This window comes from Rhipicephalus sanguineus, unplaced genomic scaffold (assembly GCF_013339695.2).
Source record: "Rhipicephalus sanguineus isolate Rsan-2018 unplaced genomic scaffold, BIME_Rsan_1.4 Seq1064, whole genome shotgun sequence".
Lineage (NCBI taxonomy): Eukaryota > Metazoa > Arthropoda > Arachnida > Ixodida > Ixodidae > Rhipicephalus > Rhipicephalus sanguineus.
In genome coordinates this window covers 69,763-97,360 of record NW_023614259.1, presented here as the reverse complement: position 1 = coordinate 97,360, position 27,598 = coordinate 69,763, and the positions used below count along the sequence as shown (strand labels likewise).

Below are 27,598 nucleotides of genomic sequence, written 5' to 3'. Positions count from 1 at the left end.
CGTGTTGCAGCATCTGTAGCGCTCCAGCGCGGTTATTGTCGCTTTCGCGCGAACTATGATGGACAATGTGTAACTATGCCGAATTTTCACAACTTTATTCTAATGCACTAGATCATATTCTTTTTGAAGAACGAGAAATTGGTAATACGTTTTGTGTATTTTTAGTAATCAATCGTAATTAGTGTGCTATTATTGATCAATTTAGTCCGGTCAGTTATTTCCTTCTCTTTCATAAAGTGGTACATGGTCAATTCGATATCAATTATGTCCATTCTGAACAAATAAAAAAATTCAGGAGCCCTTCCCCTGTAGGGGAAATGAGGGCACCCGATGATTGGCGTGGCCGTACCTCACCTACCGCTTTGTTACACCACAGTGGCCCTCCGTACTGGTCAATTCTGAATGACAACAAACCTTCGCAATGAATGGAAAAAAATGAAAATTACGCGATGGCGTTCTTCTCTCAACGGCCTGCCTTTGGTCCCCTGCTTTCCTGGGGTAAAGGCTGGTAGTAAACAGTGCTTGTAACGCAACTTCTGTGGTCCCCGGCGGCCATTTTCCATCAACTTGCACGGCCGTAACGCCGATGAGAAAAAGATATGCGGCAGACCTGGCGCCCCTCAGATGTTTAGGGGGACGCCCACCCCTCCCCCGTCATCCCCTATGCGCGTACCCCCACCCTTTTAACAGATCGAGATGGCCGACAACGCCAAGTGCAGCGACTGTGCTCTCGAAGAAACTCTCTAGCTCCTCTTGTGTAACTGCCCGACTTACGCAAACGAGAAGCTTCACCTCCGTAGAGCTCTAAATCACCTGGACGGAAACGCTTTCACTGTCGAAAAGATATTGCAACTGTGGGACTTCCCATCGCAGCAATGAAAGCGCTGCTGCGTTTTCTTAAGGTTCCGGACTGGTTCACCGTCTGTGACACCAAACGCTGAACCGTATTAAGCATTGTAAACAATATATTTGAAAAGTTAATCGCCCGTCAGCTGAAGGACTTCCTTAACAAGAATAACATAATTTGCCCATAACAGTATGGTTTCGTCCCAGGGAAATCCACATCAAAAGCTCTGCTTACTTTATCTCAAATCATCAACTCCGCCCTCAACCATCAAACTAATGTTATTGGAATTTTTACCGACATAAAAAAAGGCGTTTGATAAAATTTGTCACTCGGCGCTAAAGCAAAAACTACAGGGCTATCGTATTATTAATGGGTCCGTGCTGGGTCCCATTTTATTCGCTTTATGCGTTAATGATTTCCTGTGAATACTACAGTCTTCTAAAGCATTACAGTATGCCGACGATACCGTAAGGTTAGTCAAAGATAGTTCGCTTGAAACCTTACAACATACTGTGTCCAATGGACAACTAGAAATTTCAATGTGGTTTAGTGACTATCACCTGCCCCTAAATGCCCACAAAGTAAAATATGCTACTTTCCGGTCACGAATCAAAATCTGAACTACGCTTCAATTAGCGTATCATTAAAACCCAAGCCATTGAATTTTTTCCGGCTATTAAATATCTGGACATTATATCTGACAGCAACCTTAACTGGAGAGACCAAATCAATACCGTTTGCACAAAGTTATCATTCAGCTGTTACACTCTCATACGAGCACGTCAATGCTTTGACTTCACTTTGCTGCGAACAATATATTTTAGCCTATTTCACTGTCTTCTCAGCTATTGTTGGGAGTCGTGGGGCCAAACGTACATAACGTACCTCACTCCCTTAATCTGATGACAAACACGAGCTGTACGCGTGGTTACTTCCTCCCCAGTGCATTATCTCTCTAATACTTATTTCAGAGACTTCGCATACTGTCGTTTACGGACGTAAGGAACTGAACGATTTCCTGCTTAGTAAACAATATAATAAACACAAACACACCTCTGCCCGTGAGTACCATTTGCACATTTCCGTCCTTAAACACACGCCAAGCAAGCAGCGCTAATCTTAGTCTTATTTTATGTTCGAATGTGTCCGACGAAATATTAATTCAATTTTCTGGTGCCAAGCTGTGGAACAGTTTGCCTCCTGAAATAAAACTCGCATAAAATTTCGACATTACCTGCAAAGGGTACCTCGTTTCTAACCAAGCATTTTCGTGAGTTTTTATGTATTGTTAAACTTTTTCTCAACTATATTTAGTGTGTTGGTAGTAATCATGTGTTCATTGTTTTTTTTTAGTTTTGTTCTTTGAATATGTATGATACTTTCGCTTATGTATGATAGTTACGCTGCTGTTTATTGTTGCTGCACGAGACTGTTAGTTATTATTACCTCTTTTTGTATTCGACCTATCACTAGCCGCTCAGACTGTGGGTGCAAATATCGAAGTACGCATTTTTCGTATTATTGTGCAATAAAATTCCCATTTTTTGATTTGATGATATCAACTGCTACGCCGGTTGCCACAGTGACTTTTCTCTTCTCGTGTGCATTTATTCACCTTCTCTAGTGCAGGGTGGCCTAACAACCTCAGGCCTGGTTAACCTCGCGGCCTTTCTTTGATCAAGCTTATTCTCATCTCTTTCTTCTAATTTGCGTCATCCTCATGTCTGTCCAGTGTCAGGCACGCCAGGTGACCATGGGGGGGAGGGGGGGGGGGGTAGTGTGACTTCTTCGTGAATGAGAGGCAATCGCCGGGCAGATGCCAAGGGCTGACGTGTCGGCCCCCCGAAACGCACCACGAAATCACGCACAATTTAAGAGTAAGCCTTTCTAGCGCGCCAGCGAATGCCGGTTGTGGGCCAAAGACAGAGTCAGAGCTAAGAGTTGATAACACAGAAAAGTATATCCTCAGTTAAAGCAGTACAAACATCATAAATATATGTACACTTGGCTGGTTCAATCGCAATACAACTCAGATGGGTTTAACAACAATGGGGAAACAATTAATCAATAGCGCTCAAACACAAGGACTAGAAAATATTCGAAAACACTTAAGGCCCTTTCATATTCACCGGCTTGACGACTTCCTCCACGTAGATTGCAGCGCAGACCAGTGGAACCCCTTGAGCCGTCGGGGATCACACGTTCTCCTGCGCTACATCCCATCTGAAGAAGCTCCCCAATATTCTGCCAAGGCGGGGGTACCCCGCAGTCTCAGGAAAGCTACCCTCGGCTATTTTCACGACTCGCGGTTAGCCGATCACGCCAGTGGCCATAAGACATTTCAAAAGTTGTGCCGCTCTGCTACCTGGCCAGGCATGAAGCATGACGCTCTTCACTCCACGAGTGGCACTGCGTGAAGTGTCGCGCGGGCAAGCCCCCCGAGCCTATGCAGCCTCTCTGAAACACTTTCGTTGCCCGCAGCAGTGACATGGGAGAGAGGGGAGGCGGTCACACGACCATAGGAAAACCGTGAGAAGGCTAACTCCAAGTCACGTCACCGGTACAACCTGCGTAAATGCACTTGCAACCTTTCTCCCACTAACAGGCAGCTGGACTCTATTCCATACCATGACAGTGAATGGAGGATAGCCGCTAAGGTGCGTGGACACACGTCTAGGAAGTGCACTTTGGAGAGGCGAACGTTGTTGGTGCCTTGCGTCGCGGCGCGCACCCGATCAGCGCCGCGATTTAACGCGCTTTAGACGGCGGTTGAGACGCCCGTTTGTGACAGGGAGTCAATAGAGAAATAAATAAAACGAAATGATGGTGCCCAAAATTATGATGATGCTGATGATGCTAAATGACGATTATCATGATGATTACGCTAAATGGTGGTGGTGCTGATGGCGCTCGTAATGAGACTAAACTGTCTTATTCTACTCTCGCATGCACTCGCGCGTTTACAGCTGTTGGACGGTTTTCACGGTGTGGAACTGGCTGAGTTTTTATCGGCTCGCGACAAGCGATGCTTTTCCTCTCGGTAACGAGAATTGGTCGCGCAAGAACCGGCGCGACGAGGGTTTTTTTGTGTGTGTGTGTGTGTGTGTGCCCTGCTACTTCGCGCATCGTGTCGCCGACCGGAATCCCTTCAGAGAGGGTGGCACCCTACCGCGAGTGATCTCAGTATGTCGCAACTCTACACATCCTCTCAAACGTCGACGCGGAACAAAAACGTTTCCTTTTTTTACGAAAACAAGAGGTATCCTCCCATGAAGTTCCGCATATACCGCACTCCATACAGTGAATCAACTTATAAAGCCTGTCCTTAAGCACCATTACAATGTTTTTTTACCAATTTAGGAAGCACTCAATACCATTCGTTTTTCTGCGCGGTTAAAAGAAATTAAATGCAATGACCTTGTTTATAAGCCTCACGAATTCATCTGTCCTAACGTAAGGTAACGAAAACGCAAGACTACGAATGGATAGGTTTCAGTCCACATAAGGAAACGTATCCTCTTCAGCATAGGGATCTGTAAAGCGACCTGTTTACTTCTCATTACGCTGCATTAAAACGCAGACAATACCGAACTTTTTCTACAGGAGATTACCACCTTCACTGTTGGTAAGTTGCGTAGTCCAACGAACAGCTGGCTATATTGAATTCGCTTGATGACGGTGAGCATATAAGAAGAACACGCGTTTTCAATTGTGATTCAATGAACACTGAACAACGCTACAATAAATGCATTCATAAGGAAGCGAGCTGTTTCATTTGTCTAGAATATGAAATACCTCTGAATAACGTTCGACAGAAACGTTCTTTATGAAAGTCAAGTCCGGCTCATTTGTAAGAGTCTTTCGTTCAGTCTTTCGTTCTTCACGCGCTGCAATCTTTTCATTTAACCCTCCTGTGACCTTTGTACGTTCGTTACTTTGAATGCTACCCGCCACGGTGGTCTAGTGGTTATGGTGCTCGAGTGCTGACCGCAGGTCGCGGGATCGAATCCCGGCCGCGGCGGCCGCATTTTCGATGGAGGCGAAAATACTTGAGGCCCGTGTATTACATTTAGGTGCACGTTGAAGAACCCCGGGTGGTCGAAATTTCCGGAGCCCTCCATTACGGCGTCCCTCATAATCATATCGTGGTTTTGGGACGTTAAAGCCCAACAGCTATTATTACTTTAAATGCCACATCCGACGATGTTGCGCGTCATGGGGCCAGGCACACGTAACCTACCTAACCTAACGTAACCTACAGGAGCGCTCTTTGCTCATCCTTACTTTTTCACAGGCACAAAGTTTTAGTAGCGCACTCTACAGGCATAACACTCTAACATTTGGACTCTACCACAGGACTCTACCATTTGGACTCTCCCACAACACTCTACCACAGGACTCCAGCACTGTAGGCATTTAAAAACACAAACACCCGTCTGCATCATATCATATTCATTTTTCTGTAGCGAAAAAACTAAACTCAAATACGCCAGTCTGAACCTTCCTTCGTGCTCCCTTGTATACAGTAATAGCTTTAAAAGTTTTGCAGTGCCGAAAAACGCCTCTAGAAATAAAACTTGCAACAAGATTTGACAATGTAAGTAAAAACCATAGCTCGTCTACAACCAAGCATTGTCGCGGCTCTTCTTTTCATACTGCTCATCATCGTGCACTTTCACTGCTTCTCATTATTCCACTTTTTCTTTAGCAAATATGCCGTTTATCAATCAATCAATCAATGAATCAATCACTCAAAGGACCTTTATTTTCCTGAACGTAAAATTGAAATACAACGATTATTTGAACCGATAGCCTAAAGTGGCTAGTGGTCGATCCAAAACAACATGCAACAAAATATGTACAGAGCAGTTAAGAGGGAAACAAACAATCATATAAATACATAGATATACACGCATACATTCGCTCTTGTAATAACATGCTCATAGTTACAAAAAAATGTTTCCATCACTATCCCCTTTCAGGCAGTGCATTTTTGCCAGTCCTTGTTTTCCTAACAAATGCTTCTGCAGGATTTTTTTTTACAATCACATCATTACGCTTTTGTAGATTTATTGGCTCGCTGAAAGACATAAATCTTAGTGGCCAATAAAGGCACCAAAGAAGGAAGTTTTGTTCAACGAGGCACGCATTGCAAGATTCAAAAACCAAATGAGCCACACGGTGTTACACGCGCATCTGTAACGGAACATGAAGCCTGGCTGTGCCCAGCGGCGCCGGAAGCCGAGTGAAAATACCCTGGCTCTCTCCGTCTCCTTGTGCCTCTAGAGATTGACGAATGAAACCTATCTCTACGAGACGTGGTTTCATTTGTCTCTCGAACACTACTCAGTGTCGTTTGCTCGTTGCTCGCGCTTCAGCTGTTTCAGTGTGTTCCCTCTACGACTATGAGTGAGCCAAGTCTTCTCAAGGTGACGTGGCGTGAGAAGTTCTCATCCATCGCCTGCTTGGTTATATCTGCCTCTGGTCTACTGACAGGTATGCCGAATTCGTAAAATGTATTATTGCCGTTTCGTCCCTGTATGAAATTAGCACTTTCCAGGTTTCTTCATTGTGTAGCTCGACAAGTTAAATGACGCAGAAAACGCTCTAGACAACCTCGCTACGCTCGTGTTCCTTTTTCTGTATCCATGTAATCCTTTAACACTGCAGAAAACATGCAAAGTAACACGCCAACGAGCCCAAATTACTAAACGGAGATGTTGATGCGTGCTTCTCTAAAAACCCAGTTACTGTACAGTTTAGTTGAAAAAGAATAAAGATAGGTCTTAGCCAACGTATAGACGTATGGTATTTGAATATCTGGGCGTGAATTTTATTACAATGTGCACTGGCCAAACCAACAGTATTTACGCGCAGCTCAGTGTTGCTACATATCGCGCGCAATTTGATTTAGTTGTAACACACTTCATGTATTGTGCTTTTCATCTGTTCAGGAACTGCACCGAGCCTTGGGGCAGCACGTATCTCGCCTGCTAGTAGCACTCACTTCGAGAGCAGCAACAGCTCTTTCAAGTTATTTAACACCCAAACACGTGAAGCCAATGTAGCTTTTTCTTCACATGAATTAGAGCTCCTGTATGCAGTCCTAATTACGTCACATCGAATACTGATGTCATAACTGTCGTGTACGCGCACATCAACCGACACACGGCCACTCCAGAGGTTGTGCCTCGCTTGCCGGTGCTGCCCGACGCGCTCACGCGCATGGCGTCTTCCTCGGACTCTCGTCCCCAGCTCCTGCATATCTTGTTACTCTTCTACCCTCGCTGTAACCTCCTCTGCCTCCTCTCGTCCGCTTCTAAAAGAAAGCAATAAAACAGTCTCCTGCCAGCCGCTGTCTCGTGTGGTTCCTGCGCTGCGGGGCTCCGAACGCCCAACATAACACTGGCGACGAGAAGTGGAATTTTATAAGTGCGCAGCTCTCTAGGTTACGCCCATGGCTACTGGAGGAATGCAGGCCGCTATCGAGCCTTTTAGCGGCAAGAACTGGTCATCGTGGATCCAGCGCCTGACCTTCTACTTCGTGGCGAACGACGTCTGCGACGAACAAAAGAAGCGCGCGCTCCTCCTGACGCTATGCGGAGCCGACACCTTTGAAACTGCCTGCGCTCTGGTCGCGCCGAAGACTCCTGGAGAGGTGGGCTATGCCGACATAGTTGCTCTTCTGCAGAAACACTTCGATCCACGACCGTCTGAGTTGTACAGCCGGTACGTGTTCCGGCGACGCGATCAGCGGCCGGAAGAGTCGATCAGCAACTACGTTGCAGCCCTCAGAAGCTTGTCAGCTGACTGTAACTTCGCGGAGTGCCAGCGACAACGTCTGCTACATCGACGCCACCGGCAGAATGCCACGCAGCCGTTCTGGCGAACCCCACCATGCTGCCCCAAGATGTGATGCTTCGCGACAGGTTCGTATGCGGCATCCGCGACGAGCACCTCCAGCAGCGACTGTTCGCGGAGAAAGACTTCACTTTTCAACGCGCGTTGGACTTGGCACTGTCGTCCGAAAGTGCGTCGAAGCAGCAACGAGGGCTTAAGGGAGCGACGAGCTCCGCGGAGGTGCACAAGACTTCGCAGTCTAAAAAGGAAAGCAAACATTCGGCTCAGCAACGGCGCTGCTACCGATGCGACGGCTGGCACGAGGCTGACACCTGCAAGTTCAGGACAGCGCAATGCTGTTTTTGTTCCAAAAATGGTCACATCGAGAACGCCTGCATCTCCAAAAAGAAGAAAAACAAAGAAGGCAACCTCAACGCCCGGCAAGGAAACTCACATGGTTAACGCCCAACCTGTGTGCTACGACCTCGAAGACACCGATAGGTGCTACGACCTACATGCCGTGAGTGGGCGACAACCCTGCCCTAAATTCCTCGTTGACGTGAAAGTCGAGGGAAGGCCCCTGAAATTCGAAGTGGAACGGGCGCCGCATGTTCTCTCATCAGTGAGGCTACCTACCACCAAACGTGGCCATCGAACGCCCCAAAGCTTTCGAGAGAACCCCTAGACTTACGCACCTGGTCAGGGGAAGAACTTGACACCGTCGGCTCGGCACAAGTTCGTGTGCGTTTCAAATCAAAGGACTACGTGCTGCCCCTGCTGGTAATGAAAGGGACTGGGTGCAACCTGCTCGGACGTGACTGGTTTTCGGCGCTGAACATCCGTGTCCACGGAATAAACCAGGTCGCCGAACCAGGTCAAGAGATCCAGGAGGTTCTTGCACTCCATCCTGATGTATTTGAGGAAGGTATCGACGGCTACGTGGGTCCATTGGTTCACTTGGACTTGGAAGAAGGTGCCACACCCAAGTTTTGCAAAGCACGTCCAGTGCCCCTAGCTTACCAAGAGCCTATGGAGGAAGAGCTCGACCGCCTGCAAAAACAAGGCATCCTAGAGCCGACGCAACACGCCGAAATGGCCACATCTTTGGTGTGGGTGCGCAAAAAAGGATGGAACATTTCGCGTTTGTGGAGATTACAGGAGCACGGTTAACGAGGTGGTCAAGAAGACGGCGTATACCCACTGCCGACAACTGCGGAGGTGTTCGCAAAGTTGCGTGGTGGGACGACATTTTCGACGCTAGACCTGTACCAGGCCTATCAGCAGCTAAGAGTGGACGACGAGACAGCCGCATTGCTCACCGTCAACACCACCAAAGGACTGTTCAAGGTGAATCGCCTCCCTTTTTGGAGTATCCGCTGCACCAGCCATCTTCCAGCGGATGATGGAGACGACACTGGCCGGAATTCAGGGGGTGAGTGTCAACCCTGACGACATTATTGTCAGCGGGAAGGACGTTAAAGAGCATGCACAACGTCTAGAGGAAGTCCTGTCGAGGCTAAGCGACAAAGGTCTGCGACTCAAGCAAGAGAAGTGCCGTTTCGGGATCAGTTCAGTCCAATTTCTCGGTCATAAAATCGATGCTCAGGGTGTCCATACGACCGAAGAAAAGGTAAAGGCAATCCTCGAGGCGCCAAAACCGACTGACAAGACCTCTCTGCAAGCTTTCTTAGGGCTTCTCGCCTTTTACGATCGTTTTTTGGAGAACAGAGCGACAGTAGCTGCAGAGTTGTATGGGCTTCTCGAGAAGAACACGCCCTGGAAGTGGGAGAAAAAACATCAGGATGCGTTCGAGATGCTTAAGAAGATGATTCGGTCTTCGAGAGTCCTTGCGCATTATGATGAAAAAATGCCTCTCATTTTGTCTGTGGATGCGTCACCATACGGGATAGGCGCAATTCTCGCTCAAAAGGATGCGTTCGGCCGAGAGGCTCCCATTGCATTCGCGTCACGAACTTTGGGAACCGCGGAGAAAAACTACTCGCAGCTCGATAAAGAGGGCCTTGCGGTAGTTTATGGCGTCAGCCACTTTCACCAATATGTCGCTGGCCGGCACGTGACCGTATTAACGGATCACCAACCACTCCTAGGCATCATGGGGGAAAAGAAGCAAATCCCTCAGATATTGTCACCGAGGACGACTCGATGGTGTCTTAAATTGGCCACATATGATTATGACTTGGTGTACAGGCCTGGACGTCTGCACCAAAATGCTGACGCGCTCAGCAGGCTGCCACTACCCGCACAGGTAGATGAGCCATGCTCCCCGGGAGATGTGCTTATGCTTGCATCCGCGCCACGTTTCGAGCTGTCACCGCGTCAACTGGCTGAGCTGACCCGGAAAGACCCACTGCTATCCCGCGTGATGACAGCCGTCTCAAACGGAGAGCTACGCCGGTTGCCCAAGCAGGAATTTTCGGCGTTCGCAAAGCTTGGACACGAGCTTTCGCTACAGGAAGGCTGCGATATCCGGGGTGCCAGACTGGTCGTTCCAGAGAAAGCAAGGAAAGACGTGCTCGACTTAGCACATGCAGGTCACAGGGTCGTGGTTGCTATGAAGGCGTGCGCTCGAGGCTATTTTTGGTGGCCCGGTGTCGACAACCACATAGAGCGGGTGGTCCAAAGTTGTGCAACTTGCCGCCAGCACCAGAAAACGCCAACTAAAGCACCAGCTCCCGAGTGGAAACGTGCGACAACACCATGGCACACAATCCACGCGGACTTCGCTGGGCCTGTGGAGGGAAGTATGCTCCTAATTGTAGTCGACGCATACAGCAAGTGGCTCGAAGTGCGCACCATGCGGAACATACAGTCACTGACACTGATCGAGGAACTGCGAAACCTGTTCGCAACTTTCGGCATTCCCGAAAGGGTGGTCACGGATAACGGCTCGTCCTTTGTTTCTGCGGAAATGGAAGAATTTCTGAAGAAGAATCGGGTGACGCACATCACAAGTGCACCCTATCATCCGGCCACGAATGGGCAAGCCGAAAGGATGGTGTATGAAACGAAACAGGCACTTGCAAAGGATCAGTCGGGTACATTTGCGTGCAGGCTGGCTCGTTTTCAGCTGAAACAGCACACCACCGTTTCAGTGACGACGGGCAAAACGCCAGCTGCACTCATGTTCGGTCGCGAGCTCTCAACGGCACTGACACGCATTCAGCCGCGACCAGCTGAGAGGGTGACCACTGACCACAGCGTTACTGAATCGCCAAGAAAGGTAGCCATCGGGCAACCAGTGTTTTTCCGCAACTTTGCAGGAAGTCCTGCTTGGGTTGGCGGAACCCTGTTAAAGAGACTCGGACATCGATCTTGGCTAATCAAGTCAAGAAGCGGAACGGTTCGTCGGCACCTTGATCACATAAAGCCAGGTGCAGAGGCCTACCCGACAGAAGATTCGCCGCGGAACGATCAAACGAACGGACCAGTAGCAAGTGATCAACAAGACACAGTGCCGGCTCCGTACGTGATATCGCTCCCAGCGGAAGCGCCGCCGCCGCATGATCTGCCCACAACGCCCGACTCCGAGCATAGCGAAGCTGAGGCCGGGCTGGACACTTGTGCGACGCAAGCTCGCGATGACCAACCCAGCGGGTCCGCGCAGCACCAAAGTGCGCCTAGGCCCCAACGTGATCGGCGTCCACCTGACCGATACCTTGACCCCGTCAAAGGGGTAAGGGATGTCGTGTACGCGCACATCAACCGACACACGGCCACTCCAGAGGTTGTGCCTCGCTTGCCGGTGCTGCCCGACGCGCTCACGCGCATGGCGCCTTCCTCGGACTCTCGTCCCCAGCTCCTGCATATCGTGTTACTCTTCTACCCTCGCTGTAACCTCCTCTGCCTCCTCTCGCCCGCTTCTAAAAGAAAGCAATAAAACAGTCTCCTGCCAGCCGCTGTCTTGTGTGGTTCCTGCGCTGTGGGGCTCCGAACCCCCAACATAACAATAACCTACAAAAGAACACAAAGATGCCACAGCTACTAAAGCTTACCAGCAGCTTCCGGCTTCGAAGTTCCAGATTTAACTACCCAGCTCCTCCACCACTTTGCAAGGGGTTTATTGACGACGTCTGGTAGCAGGCAGACCGCAGGTCCAGCGAGAAACAAGCAGGATCCGCAACCACAGCTCGCGATCAGCGCTCGCGCCTTTGCACCAAGAGATGAACCCACTGGTGAATGCCTCGCTCTTTCACCGCTACAAGTTCCATATTTCCCAGCCTTGCTGCAGCCTTCTTCACGGTCACAACCACGTGACGGGAGCATTGCCAAAAGAAACAGAGTTAATGAGACACAGGCTACAGTTAATGCTGTTTAGTCTAGACGATCAGATGGGGAAACCAAATTCGGCAATCACACGCACATCAAGAGGACTCGCTAGCGTTCATTGTGTATGGACTTGCTGCTGCTTCCCGGTCATTCGCATGCTGTCTGCTACAATGTTTTAGTTACGAACTATTAAGTGTGTTGCTTCGCACTGTTGAATTCTATTGACAGCAGGCCCAAGTGTGTATGTTCTCCACAAAACTTGTTGGTCCACGGGTTGGTTCATATTTCAAAGGCAAGTTGGCACGCGAAAATGGTACATCAGGACAGAATAGAAAAAACCGGAGACAAGCGTCCGCACTTCTCAGTGCTTTGTCACACTATGTCTGCAATTTGCGCATGCCAATTTACCTGCTATGTCTATCCAGTGTTGATCGCTCGGTTGCCGTCATCACTGCCGGCATGCGTGCATGTTTTCTTTTCTGTGTCATTTTCTCTATTATTTTGTGCACCACTCTCAGCCCATCAATAACTCATTTTCCGCTCCCGAGCTTGATTTTCACTGTGCACGCCTGCACACTGAAAGCAGATCGCCAACAAGCCCGCGGTAGAGATCAGCATTTATTGGAAGATGGTGCATCCAATAAATTCGAGAGCAGCAGCTCAGTGCGCTCATGGCCATCGGGTTTTCCGCGCATGACGCCGAAATATGCGAGTCTTAAAACCTTCGCTTAAAAGCTTTCCGGCAAAGACCCCTCCTGCAGTAATACTGGTAACGCAGGAATAAGGTACTCGGGTCCTCCACATATGGCTCACCTGATCCACAGCGTCAATACTCAGCTGACTTCGAAATCAAATGAAACGGGCCACACATACACAACACTTCTTGTAAATCGATTTTACTTTCACAAACACCAAGGCCGACATTTAGTGACACACACACGTTTGCGTTCAGATAAAATGACATTCTGCGAAAAACCAATTGGCAACAAAGTGGTTTTGTAATGATGGTACTGCAGACGCAAATGTCATAAAGGGACGGACGAGAAGCATTGAACGAACACATGATAAATTCACTTCGCGAAGAGTGTCAAGTCATTTAAAAAAACATGAGAACACGATAGATAAGCAGAGTTCTGGAGTAAAAATACATATTTTGAAGCAGTGGGCGTGATCTAAAAACTCAAGCGTATGTTGCATAGCAGAACAACTAACTCAAAGTACTACAGAATATTCACGGTATTCCTAATACTGCAATCAGTGTCGCAAAATGTGCCATATCATATGGCGAAGCATCTTAGCCCTATGTCAAGAAAACATCTCTGAAAAGCGTGTGCGCTTGTGTTCTGCTATGCACATGCTGTGCGCAGAAATTGAAGCTGCTCCATTTTCCTCCGTTGCGCACCAAAAACATTAAAAATCTGACGGTGCTAAAATATGGCGCTAAAATAAACAGAAAAATGAAAGGTAGTGGCGTAACGAATGCGGGAAAGTCGAATGCCCAGCGCAATGATATGACGTGCGTAAATATGAAATTGTGGCGCGTTCATGTCGCTCTGAAAATGCAACAGCATGAACCAACAATGAAAAGCTTCCCAACTTGTCATTTATAACGCGTCGCTTGATGAACCGCTCCCAGTTAAAATGTGTGCAAAGTATGAAGGTCTCTGATATGGGAGTTTCTTTTACGACTGGTTCTGTAATGGAGTTTGTACGTGCTTCAACTACGCTCGAGGGCTGACGTACGACGACGCCGTTGTCAACAGGTGGAGGGTTGAGGCCCCCGCCAAGGATAAAATAAAAACTGTGGCCCCTCAGATGTCCACGACATCGGTCAAGCTGAGGTAGGAGCAGATGCGCGCCTGCATTACTCGGCCGATTTTGTCGAGCAAGGTCATTTTCTTCTTCGCCTTGCGAGTCATCTGCACACAAGCTTGACTTTGACGACGCCCGCGAGAACGAAGTAGTTCAAAGCGAGCCTTTTGCGCGCCTCGGCGACCTTCTGGAGCGCTGACTCGAGGGAATGCCACCATGCGAGTGCATCCTTATTGACACCGACCGACAATGCTGCAGGGTCTCGAAAGCCAGGGCGTCAGTCTTGTCCATGGAGCCATTGACGAACCGGATGGCTTGGTTGATGAGCGCCTGCATTTTAAAGCGTGCATTTGATGGCGAGAGCCTTCCGACACCACACGATGTCATCGCGTGGCTCTTTCAATATCGCAGTGCACTTATTCTCCTCGAACGGAAAATATAAGGAAGCAGATTCTACAGCAGGGAGAACTGGTACGCGCAATTTCAAACAACACAGTAAGAAAAGCACGGACTTTTAACGCAGATGCTACAGAATGGAAAGGAGTTCAATGGCTTGTAGGCGAGGCAGCCCCTTTACATGGCAGCGACATCTTATAGACACTCTTTACATGTATGAATCTCCGAAGTCAAGAAGGGAGTCGACAGATGGATACACGGAGAAGTTGAGCGAAAAGAAGAAAATGCCTCAGACAGGCTGGCCGACGTTTCGATAGGGGACCTATCTTTGTCAAAGGCGCCTTGTCATCCCTGGCGTGTTAGTTTTAAGGGTTAGTGATTACGTCATGTTCAGCGTGGCGCGTCTGTTGCTGTTGGTAATTGCTGCCCTGGAAAGAGAAAGTTTTTCCTCTTTCCAGGCAGCAATTACCAACAGCAACAGACGCGCCACCGCTGGACATGACGTAATCACTAACCCCTTAAAACTAACACGCCAGGGATGACAAGGCGCCTTTGGCAAAGATAGGTCGCCTATCGAAACGTCGGCCAGCCTGTCTGAGGCATTTTCTCCTGTTCGCTCAACTTTTACATATATGACTCATTTCACGCACACTATCAAGTCGTAGAATTCTTTAGGCAATATAAATGAGAACCAACAAGCATTTGATCCCAGAAAAGTATAAGCGACGTTATTTGTAGTAATTATGCTGTAAATGGGAAGTAAGTAATATGCACGAAAAGGCAACTTCCGCCGGCAGGGATCCAACTCTCCCTTTTGGTCCCTGCTGGAGGCGAGGTGCCTTTTTCGTTTACTTTACTTTCGTCACATTTATGTCATTATTACTGCAAACACTAACCCCTATAAGTTCCTTTGCCTAAGTGTCTGTTAGTTGTCATTATTCTTGCGTCTAACAAGAAAACTGGCCCCTAGAATTTTCTTTCCTTCGTCCATTAGGCAATATAAGGAATTCAGTTTACAAAGGAAGCACAGAGGGATCAATACAGCGCCACCTAGACAAATACAACATAAATCAGAGGTAACCCTCACAAAAATATATTTAGACAGTCTATAGACACTCTAAAAATGGGTTTAGACAGTCTATAGACTGTCTAAATTGACTTTTTAAGGGTAACCTCAGTTTGGCTTATTTTATGTGATTGAGAAACATCTACAGATTCCTTAGCAAACTTGAGCAATACTACAAGGCTTAGCATAGAGCAGAACGTATTTGCCAAGTCCTCGGGGAACGGGTATTGCACGCAAACATTTTTTTTTCAGTTGGGATATTTTCTTGTAATATCGGTTGTTCTGTCTTTAGCCATGTAGTGATTGTTCTAAAGCAACTTATTAGCATTCCTCACTTTGGTAGCTGAAGCACTTTGGAAATTTTCAGTCCATGCAGGTCATATAAATGATACAATGTCCTTCTGCAAGACAAGCCTTCTAGCAGTTAATTGATCATCTTTAAATTAAAAGAACGAATGATATACCTGGATATCGAAGAAGCGTAGTACCCTCGTCTTGCTTCCCTCTTTTTCTTTTTTACTAATCTTTTAGGTTAGCGTTGTTACGTATGAGGCGTTCTTTCTGTTTTCCAAGTTGTCGGCCTTGAAGTGAATTAGGCACTGGTACTGTTTAGTATTTGTTAGAAGCTCGCCATTTTATAAAACCAGGAAGCCATCCTAGCCACGACAGGACCCTTGGTAAGCAATAGAAGATGTAGAAACAATTCGCCAATGGCTCAGCCGCCTTTTAGTGCACGCAGAAGCTCATTGTGACAGTGTATTTTGACGTAAACAGCTCGAACCCAGTTAAGGTTTCACCAGTGCAAACAAACTACACTATTTTGTAAGTACTCAAGGCAGTGTTTATTGACTTAGCTTTAAGATATGGGACATAAACGTGCACAGTAGCAAGGAAGTTTGAGAAGTTAAGAGGCCGAAGTGTGCACTGGAACAAAACATAGTAGGCGTAACCTACTATATAATAAGAAAGAGTGGATCAGAGAAGCAACCGACATAGGCGATATCTTAGTTAAACGAAATAATTAATTAATCATTACTCTTTAATTAATAATTAATAATGCACTTAGTGATACAAGAGGAACACCACGGTATAGATGCGACGTTTCTGTGTGTTGTCCTTCACCACTATGCTCCTCCTGGACTCTTCCAAGCGTTAGAGAAGTAGTGGCGCCATTGCCAATAACACGACATTCCGTTAACCTGACCAATCTGACCGCGAGCCTGACCATGACTGATACCTATAGTCAGGGTGTCAATCACGGTCGTACACAACTCTGCGAGTTCGAAGCTTCTCCCACCCATGCGGAATAAGTTGCGCTAGCCAAAGCAAAATGATCTCCGCATTTTAAAATCTATTTAAGACAGAAAACTCACTGCTCACCGAGTTTTGCCTGATAGCATCCTTGATGGCAGGGTCGTTGGAGAGATTAGAATTGCCTAAGTTTACGTTTATGTGCACAATGAAGCGGTTCCGACGAAGCGCCTCCTTGAGTTCCCGGCAGATATTGCGGAACTGAACCATGCGATCGACGCAGGGCTCACTCTGGTTAAGGTCGAGGGTGAGAGAATTGAACGCTCGGTTGCGTTCGACCAATCGCCCCAGCGCCTTGGCATTTCTTTTGCCGAAAGTGATGGCATTGAAAACCATTATAAATGGTCCGGTTGCTTTCGAGGGCACGAAACACGTTGACCACGTCGGCATCGGGAAAGAAAGCCATGCTCAGCACCAAGTGCCTGCGTAAGAAAAAAAATAATGCGGCTATTGTCATTAAGAGAAACCGTCTTAATATGTGAAGCTTTCTTTATGAAGCTAGGCAGGCGCACAGTGATGCACACCTATAGTACATTGTTATAAGGGCGCATGGCCAACAATTATCTGCACCGCTAGTGATATACGAATGAACAGAGTAGGCTCCACACAGCGGGCTTTAGATAAACTCGCCGAATTGTGTATGTATGGTCATGATAATACCTTCTGGCGAATGATTTATGCCCCACTTTTGATCATTAGCTGTTTTTGATGGGTATTTCCCTAAACGGCTTGTCCTAACGAGCACGGAAATCTGGGAGAATTTTTCTTTCCGGGATTCTTCCAGGATTCGATTCCGAGAAATGTTCTTTGCATACTAATCACAGTGCCACTTTCAGAAATACGAGTTTGGTGCTTGCGAATTTCACCAATTTAGCGGCGAACAGGGTGTTTCGCTGAAGTTATATGTACTTTTTTTCCATAGAGTTAATAAAGCGCCGTAAACGAAACGGGCCAATGCACTGTCCCATTTTTCAATGTCAGTTGTTGTGTGAGCATTGTGTAGCATAAGCACGCTTACGGTGCGTTTTTCTATTGGTTGCATTGAGCTGCTCGACCATTCCGGTGCCCTCACGCGTACGTTAGTGCTAGTGGAAGCAGTTTCACATGCAGTGACTGAGGGGTAAAAAGCACGGCTGTGACTTTCACCACACAGCAATTTCCCAGGCTTAAACGATGACAATTTCTATCGTCCTGTTGCGCAAGGCCTTCACGAGCTATAAAGCACTTATGTCTCAACAGCAAAGCAACATGATGTTTGAATATTCATATTTGATAATATTGTCACGCTGCATGAGTTCGCTGGAGCCTAGAAGAGGAGGCAGAAGGCGCCGAGCAGCGATCAGTTTGGGGCTGACCGTCCTGTCCCTTGCGCTGCACTAAGCATATCTCACTAGTCTCACCCTGTAAATAAATCCATACCATCGTTACAGTTTTGGTGAGGTGCTGGGTACGTAACACTGGACGACCGAGCTCTACCGCCCCCTCGACGCAGTAAACGGTTGGCGGTTCTACCACCGGGAGACGTTGCCATGAATGACGCGGACAGACGTGATTATGGCCACGAAAGAATCGCACAAGAGACTGCTCGTCCAAGACAGGCGGGCTGCACTCCTTATCGGAGCCGCGCACATTCTCGGGAAGAGAAGATGAGGACGTCGATGACTGGTTGCGGCACTATAAGAGGGTGAGCCGTCTTAATGAGTGGAGCGCCTCTGCACAACTCTCGCATGTTGTCCTGTACCTTGCCGGAACTGCACTTCTGTGGTTTGACAACAATGAGGATGTGCTGACAACTTGGGAGACCTCCGTCGACGAGATAAAGAAGTGCTTCGGTGATTCGCTCTCCAAAAAGAAAAGGCCGAGCAGACACTTTCACGGCGAGCACAGCTACCTGGAGAGACGTGCACGACCTACATAGAAGAGATCCTGAAGCTATGTGTATTGTGAATCCAAACATGTCGGAAGAGGACAAGGTGGGACATTTTCTCAAGGGATTGCCGAAGATGTTTATAATTTTCTTATCTCTAGGAAGATGTCACGACGCCATCCGACTTGAGGCGTCACTGTCGTGCCTTTGAAGCTCTCAAAACACTGGCGGTACTTCCGAAGTTCGCCGACTGGACAACGTCACGAATGTAGCAAGTGTAAGACATCTCTTCCTCTTACGACCTCGCCGCTTGATACGGCGTGTTGTCAGAGACGAACCGGCTCCTTTCAAGGTGGAGATGTCAACCGCGTGTGTCACCATGTGCATTGGATGACGCTATCCGGAAGTACCGGTCTCCTGGTCACGACCTGCATACACAACCGCGATGACGTCCATATGGGGGCACCATGACACAGCCTCAAGTGACGACTTTTACGCGTCGACAGGACGTGCCGCCTCGTCGAGTGTCTTCCGAGTACGTAATGCCCAGGAGACCTGTGTCCTACAACAATGAGAACCACCGCACCCACCTGTCTGCTTCAATTGCGGTGTTCAGGCACATCTCGAGGTACTGCAGACGTCGTCCGCAACGCACTGCAGGACATCGTGCGTATCCGCTTCGCATGCAAGACGCCGCACCCTGGCAACCATCTGCCCCAGCTACCCCTTTTCGTCTGCCACCCGCGGGAATACATGCCCAGGACTTCGTCTCCGGTGTCTGACGCAGCCTGACTCCGCCACCACCCGGACTCGTCGATCGCCATCACCGCGCCGCCCGCCTACACCACCCCAGCTGGAAACTAGCTGGTGCGACCGATGGGTGAGGTCGCAGGACGGTCATCTTCGCAAATTCTCCGCCTGTCGTCATGTCAAGAACAAAGTGTGTGTTGTATTGAGGGTGTTAGTACTGTTGCCTTAGTAGATACTGGTGCTTCCGTGTCTGTGATGTCCCTTTCTTTCAAGAATCGCCTAGGACAGAAAGTGATGTTTGCCTGGGACGGGAAGTCCACATTTCGTGGAGTTGGCGGCGAACTGTTGCGACCTGTTGGAGTCTGCTCAGTTTTGGTTACCGTGGGTGAAGGCGTTTCGAACTGAATTCACCGTACTAGCATCGCTACTCATGACGTTTATTCTTGGCATCGACTTTTTGCGAGACTGTGGAGCGACATTAGACTGCAGAGCTGGTGAAATATCCCTGAGAAATGATATCCTACCGCATGATTGTGACGAAATGCCATCTGATCGAGTTGAGGTATTTTCCGTGTCCAGTGATGTGCTTTTGCCTGCGCAACAGCAAAATTTGTTCCGGTTACTTTATCTCACCCACGTGAAGGTTTGTCCTGTGGACTGATTGAGCCGGACTATTCTAACACGCTAAAGAGAGCCTTATAGTCCCTCGTTCCTTGTCCCAACTCGTAGACGGTTCTACTCACGTGGACGGTGAACGTGTCCTCCAGTCCGTTATTTTACCTGCTGGGTTGAAGCTAGCGTACTTTGAAGAAGATACCGCTGTGAGTATTCGTGCAGTTGCTGTCAGTACCGACGAAACTTCGCCACTCTCTGGCCACTCGTCAAAGTTCGACGCCATGATCAACAAGTCGCTCCCCTCGACCGACCACGCGCGCTCCACGAGCTTCTTGGCGCTATGCTTCCGTCTTTGACTTTGCACAACCTGAGCGTCTGCCTTCACCCCCAGTCCCGCGTGCATCACTGCATCAATACTGGCCGCGGCCCCCATTCGACAGAAGCCGTACCGCGTCTCTCCCACCGAGAAGGTGATCGACGACCAAGTTAAGGACATCTACAGAAAGGTGTCATACAAGAGTCCTCTAGTCCTTGGGCAGCTCCCGTTATACTGGTCAAGAAAAAGATATTCGGCGATTCTGCGTCGACTATAGACGCCTAAACGCAGTAACGAAAAGGATGTCTATCCGCTTCCACGAATAGACGATGCCATAGACTGCCTACATTCCGCTTCGTATTTTCATCTGTTGACTTGCGCTCAGGCTACTGGCAAATACCTATGAACCCACAAGACAAAGAGAAGACCGCTTTTATTACGCCGGATGGCCTCTTTGAGTTTAATGTAATGCCCTTTGGCTTGTGTAATGCTCCGGCAACCTTCGAGCGATTCATGGACACGATCCTTCGCGGCCTCCGATGGGAAATATGCATGTGCTACCTTGACGACGTGGTCATTTACGGTAAGACATTCCACGAGCACAATCAACGCCTTGAAGTTGTTCTCGACTGCATCCGCCGTGCGGGCTGATTCTTAACTCGAAAAAGTGTCACTTTGGTGAGCGTCAAACGCTTGTCCTTGGTTTTCTTGTCGACAAGGAAGGTATCCGTCCCGACCCTCAGAAGCTTGCCGCCGTCCGTGAATTCGAGCAAACCGAAGACAGTGAAAGACCTCCGCAGCTTCCTTGGACTGTGCTCGTATTTCCGCCGTTTCATTAAGGACTTTGCACGTCTAGCTCATCCACTCACGTCTCTGCTTCACAAGGACACACCCTTCGCATGGACTGCTGAGTGCGAATCTGCGTTCAGTGAGCTAAAGTTTTTACTTACCTCTGCTCCAATTTTACGCCATTTTGATCCGGAGGCACCACTGAGCTTCACACCGATGCTAGTGGTGTGGGCATTGGAGCGGTACTTGTACAGATACACAGTGGACGCCAACAAGTTATCGCCTATGCAAGCCGTACACTCACAAAGGCGGAACGGAATTATACCGTCCCGAAATGGAATGCCTCGCGGTAGTGTTCGCCATTCAGAAGTTTCGACCATACTTGTACGCCGTCCCTTCAGGATAGTCACCCACCCCATTCACTTTGCTGGTTGTTGGACTACGCGACCCCACCAGCCGGTTAGCTCGCTGGTCATTACGGCTGCAAGAATACGACTTTCCGTCGCATACAAGACCGGTCGCTGTCACACCCGATGCTGACTGTTTATCTAGACTTCCGTCAGCAAGTACCCGAGATGGGGAGGATGACTTGGACGAATATCTTCTCGGAATATCCACACAGTTTCCCGATGCCGCCGCCTTCAAGCGTGAACAGGAGCAAGACCCTTCCGTAAGGACTCTTCTTGATGCCGCTCGGTCAGCAGCATGGAGTTCACCTTTCACCATATCCGCAGGCTTATTGTACAAGAAGAACTATTCCGCTGAAGGGGCTCCACCCTTCTCGTCGTGCCCCAGAATCTTAGACCCGAGATCCTTGATGATTAGTGGTGCTTTGTGGCGCAAGGGCCATGGGTGGCCAAAGAGCGCCATGTCTTTTGTGTGGTGTTGGCGATGACCAATGATTTCGATGACAGGGTGTATTATGGCTGTATAGCGGCCTAAAATCACGCGCTATAAATAAGCGTAAAAGGGGTGTATAGAGTATAAAATTATGGCAGTGACAAGTGATGTGATCTATGGGTGTGGATTGAATGACGAGTGAGTATGGTATTTACAAGTGAGTAGCGGGAAAACAGCACGAATGCCTCCTCAAGGCCTTTGAGCCCAAAGGCCGGGAGGCAGGTGCTTCCTTTGATAGAGTTACCGCAGCAGCGGCCTCAGTCATGAGGCCGCGCTACGTGCGCCTGGAAAAATAACGTTGAAGTTATGGGCATCTTTTAGAAATTCGAAGAGAGACTGATATTTAAAAATGGGTTCTCTGCCAATGAACATAGCAGGATGAAGTGGGAACTGCAGGTATGCAGATGAAAAATGCTTTCTCCTGAGAGCGTCTAGTTCCGTGCATTGTATTAGGGTGTGAAGTACGGTTAAAGGATCGCCACAGTAGTCGCACAGAGGTGGATCGCCTCCGGACAAAAGGTATGAATGTGTACAGTATGTGTGGCCAATCCTAAGTCTGCAGAGTGTAACTTCTGTGTGGCGTGACTTTGATACTGGTGTCCAATTACCTAGTTGCGGCTTGATAACATGCAGTTTATTTTGTGTGTTCCTATCCCATGTGCTCTGCCAAAAGGCCCTGATCTTTCTTTTGAGGAATGGTTTTAAGTCTAGTGGAGGGATAGCTACAGACGTATTGGGACTGTTTTCGTGGGCGGATGCTGCTAGCTGATCCGCCAACACGTTGCCTTGTATCTCGCGGTGCCCTGGCACCCAGCACACTACAACATGTTGTTTAAGAGAGTAGATCGTGCATAAAATAGAATAGAGCGAGACAAGGACCGGATTTGTGTGTTTTGTCACAGTTTTTAAAGCTTTCACTACACTTAATGAATCCGTGTATATCACTGCCTTTTGTAGTTTTAATTGCTTTATGTGTTTAACTGCCGCAAGTATCGCGTAAGCCTCTGCCGTGAAGATACTGGAATCAGGGTGCAGAATACCGGAATCGGAAAAGGATGGACCAACGGCTGCGTATGACACAGAAGTGTTAGACTTTGAGGCATCTGTAAAGAATTCAGGGTGTGGGTACTTGTATTGTAATTCGAGGAAGTGTGTACGGATATGTGCAAGTGGCGCATGCTTGGTAACTTCGACGAAAGAAACATCGCAATCTATAAGCTGCCACTGCCACGGCGGGAGATAGGCAGCGGGAGCCATTAGACAGTGTTCGAGAAGTGGCACACCCATTTCTTCAGCTAGTCCCCTCACACGAAGTGAGTACGGCTGTCTCATCGAGGGACGGTTGTGAAAAAGTTCAGAAGCAGACAACTCATTGATTGTAGTGTGTGAGGGGTGTTCGTTGTTTGCGTTCACTTTGAGGAAGTATACAAAAGATAGGTAAGATCTCTGAAGGTGTAGCGACCATTCGTCCGATTCGACGTAGAGGCTTTCCACGGGGCTGGTGCGAAAGGCGCCCGTAGAAAGACGAATGCCCAAATGGTGGACTGGGTCAAGCATCTTCATGGCACTTGGTGTCGCAGAGTGATAGATTATCGCCCCGTAATCTAGGCGCGTGCGTACAAGGCTTTTATAAAGGTTCATCAGGCACTTCCTGTCACTGCCCCACATAGTGCGTGACAACACTTTTAGAATATTCATAGTTTTAATGCACTTGTTTTTTATGTACTTAATGTGCGGTATGAACGTAAGTTTTGTGTCTAGAATTAGCCCTAGGAACTTGTGCTCTGTTTTTACCAACAGACGCTGACCATGTAGGTCAATGTCTGGATCGGGAGAAAAGCCTCTTTTTCTGGAGAATAAGACGCAAGTGCTTTTTTGTGCATTCAGCGTAAACCCGTTCTCGTCTGCCCATTTAGAGACCTTGTTCAAGCCCAGCTGGACCTGCCGCTCACACATTGAAAGGTTGCACGACTTATAGCCGATCTGCACGTCGTCCACATATGTGCAATAAAACATGTTCCGTGGAATGTACAGACGTAGCGAATTCATTTTTATAATAAAAAGTGTGCAACTCAGGACACCACCTTGCGGCACTCCAGTTTCCTGGACAAATATTCTGGACAAGATTACCCACTCGAACACGGAACGTGCGATTGGACAAATAGCTTTCGATTATGGTCAGCATCTTTCCTCGGACACCTAAGTGTGAGAGGTCTCGCAGTATGCCAAACCGCCATGTGGTGTCGTAAGCCTTTTCCATATCGAGGAACACCGAAAGAAAGAATTGCTTGTGGACAAAAGCGTCGCGAATTTGTGCCTCGATACGGATAAGGTGGTCAGAGGTAGATCTACCCTCTCGAAAACCGCACTGGTATGGGTCGAGTGATTTGTTTGCTTCGAGGAAATGTATAAGTCGGCGGTTTATCATCTTTTCAAAAAGTTTACACAGGCAGCTTGTTAGTGCAATGGGCCTGTAGCTCGTAACGGAGGATGGGTCTTTGCCCTGTTTTAAAATCGGAATAATAATGGCTTCCTTCCAGGCCGAGGGGATCTCGCCGGAAGACCAAACAGCATTATACAGTGAGAGGAGGGTTTTTTGAGTTTCAGATGGCAGGTGTTTCAACATTTCATATACAACACGGTCGGAGCCTGGGGCGGAATTATTGCAGCAGTTAAGCGATGCTTGTAGCTCAGCAATGCAGAAAGGTTCATTGTATGCTTCGTGTTTTGTGGATTTGCGCTCTAATTTCTGTTTTTCGATTCTTGTTTTGTATCTTTGGAAAGCTTCACTATAGTGCGACGAGCTCGACACCTGTTCGAAGTGTGCACCTAGGAAGTTCGCCTGGTCTTCCAAGCTGTCGCCTTGTGTGTTTACTAGAGGAAGTGAATGTGCTTGTCGGCCTGCTACCCTGCTAACCATGTTCCAGACTTTGGCCTCCTGTGTATATGAATTAATGCCCGATAAAAACTTCTGCCAACTTTCCCTTCTGGCCTGTCGGCGCGTTCTCCTGCCTTGGGACTTTATGTTCTTAAAACTGTCCAGATTCTCAGCTGTCGGGGAGTCCCGAAGCAGCCTCCATGCCTTGTTTTTTTTTTGCGCGCGTTTCGGCACTCAGTGTTCCACCACGGCACACGTCTTTTGCCGGGCAGTCCACTTGTTTGTGGTATACACTTAGTTGCAGCATCAATCAAAAAAGCAGTAAAATATTCTACAGCTTCATCCATGCTTAAAGCACACATGTCGTTCCAACTTAGGAGAGCCACTTTACGAAAATGTTCCCAATCTGCTTTGTCAATTTGCCATTTGGGAACCTGTGGAGGACATTCATTTACTATTGGTGTGCTGAGAACTACAGGAAAGTGATCACTTCCGTAAGGGTTATTAATGACTTTCCATTTGAGTAGGGGTAGAAGTGATGGAGATGTGATGCTGAGGTCTATGGCCGAGTAGGTATTGTTGGCGAGGCTATAATATGTTGGCTCTTTTTGATTCAAAAGACATGCGTCGGAAGAGAAAAGGAAATGTTCAATAAGACGACCTCGCGCATCGCAGCGAGAATCACCCCATAGACAGCTATGTGCATTAAAGTCCCCAAGTACCAGATACGGTTCTGGAAGTTCATCTATTAATGACTGGAATTCATGTTTCTGAAGGTGGTAGTGTGGAGGTATGTAGATAGAGCATATGGTGACGAGTTTGTTCAAAAGAACCGCTCGAACAGCCACTGCCTCGAGGGACGTTTGTAGTGGTAAACGTGTGCATGCTACTCCTTCATTAACTATAACGGCTACGCCACCTGATGACGCTACAGCATCATCCCGGTCCTTTCGAAATATAAGATAGTGGCGTAGGAAATTGGTGTTCTTAGCTTTTAGGTGTGTTTCTTGTACACACAGCACTTTTGGCGAGTGTTCGTGTAGCAACTCTTGGATATCGTCAAGGTTTCTTAGAAGACCTCTAACGTTCCATTGTATAATTTGTGTGTCCATTTTGAGTGTAAGTTAGTGCTGTGTGTACTGGAAGAACTATTGCCTTAAGTCACAGAGCCCTTTCCAGGCCCTGTGATGCGGGCTTTTTCTTTTTTGGCGCGCTCCAAGGAGCTACGCCGTTCCTTCGGCGCTTGAGACGCCGTTGGGCTTGCCGTTGTTTCCATCGCCTCGGCAGAGGCGCTGGATGCCCGCTCGCGGCTTACGCGCACGGGTGTCAGAGGTTTGAGGCTTTCTGCCTGAGCAGAAGGCCCTGGGCCTGCAGATCCAGAGGCCTGCGTGCCCTTTGGTTGCGGAGCAGCATGGGCTGCTTCCGCTGAGGGGGCGGATGGCGCTACCGCCCGTCCACTGTGCGTGGTACGCGCGGCCGCCGCGAACTTTTGTGGCACTGCCCCCGTGCGTGCCACATCCGCGTACGAATGACCCTGTGCAAAAGAAAGGCGTTTGCGCGCCTCCCTAAAAGATATGTTTTCTGTGACCTTGAGTGTGATTATTTCCTTTTCCTTTTTCCACGAAGGACATGTGCGAGAGTAGGCGGGGTGCCCACCGTCGCAGTTTGCGCAGTGTGGGGTTTCGACACAGTTGTCAGCAGGGTGTTCGTGTGAACTGCACTTGGCACAGGTTTGACGGCCACGGCAACTCTGAGAGCCGTGACCGAAACGCTGGCACTTAAAGCAACGGCGCGGGTTGGGGATGTAGGGTCTGACCTTAAGTTTCAAGTATCCTGTTGCGACATGTTCTGGTAGGGTGCTTGTGCCAAATGTGAGGATTAGGTGCTTTGTCAAGATTTCTTTGTCGTCGCGCCTGATTTTGATCCGCTGGACATTTATCACATGTTGTTCACTCCAGCCCTCGAGGAGCTCCGCTTCTGTCAGGTCGAGAAGGTCTTGATCTGATACCACACCTCGCGAGCTGTTGAGAAAACGATGCTGGGTGATTGAGACAGGTGTGTTTCCCAAAGAAACAAGTTTAGACAGTTTTTCGTATTGGGTTTTGCTTTGAACTTCAAGGAGAAGGTCTCCGCTAGCCATTCTAGTTGCTTGGTAACCATGGCCCAAAGTTTCAGTAAGGCATTTTGACACAACGAAGGGAGAGATTGATCTGGCATTCTTATCGAGAGTTTCACAGTGGATGACGTGGAATCGCGGGAAAATTTCATTTGGCTTTAAGAATAGGTTGACTGTATCTTCGGTGCGTCCCCTCTTTGTGCGAGGACGATCATTGAGTCTGGGAAAGGAAGTGGAGGCCATAAGATAAGTGTATTTTCGGCAGCCATGCCAGCCGCCCACCATGGAGCCCAACATGGGGACGCGACAGCACTTATGTTTATATAAGGCATGCCAACGCCAGCTGTACACAGCCACTATAACCAAATATAATGTGCCCAAGAGAGGGCACACACACAAGGTTAACCCTCGCCGCCAGGAAAAGTGGAAGTAAATGGAAGAGAGGAGAGGACAGAAAGATGCAAAGTGAGAGAGAAAGACGAAGATGTGAGGGAGAGAGAGAAGGAAAAGGCGACTGCCGATTTCCCCTGGGTGGGTCAGCCCAGGGGTGCCGTCTACGTGAAGCCGGGGCCAAAGGGGTGTGTTGCCTCTGCCGGGGGGCCTTAAAGGTCCAATCACCCGGCGTCGGCTCAACCCCCAGGATCCCCTTTTCCCCGGACACGGCAATGCCACGCACGGCTAGGCGTGGGAGGGGGTCGAAACCCCCCCGTTAGCTCGGGTCCGTGGTGTCGCTACACACCAAACGCCTGCTTGCGCAGACGCCCCTGCGGGGTAGACCCGAGATCCTTCGTGCCATGCACGATGACAT

At 48.5% G+C, this 27,598-nt stretch overlaps 1 protein-coding gene across 1 annotated transcript; it reads right to left on the bottom strand.

The window, feature by feature from the left end:
• Positions 1-13,939: 13,939 nt before the first annotated feature.
• LOC125756500 (uncharacterized) lies at positions 13,940-16,895 on the bottom strand. The gene is made up of 2 exons (XM_049411350.1): positions 16,629-16,895; positions 13,940-14,116 (listed from the first exon to the last, which is right to left on the bottom strand). The coding sequence occupies exons 1-2, from the start codon at positions 16,893-16,895 to the stop codon at positions 13,940-13,942; spliced, it is 444 nt and encodes a 147-aa protein (XP_049267307.1).
• Between the last annotated feature and the right edge of the window lie 10,703 nt (positions 16,896-27,598).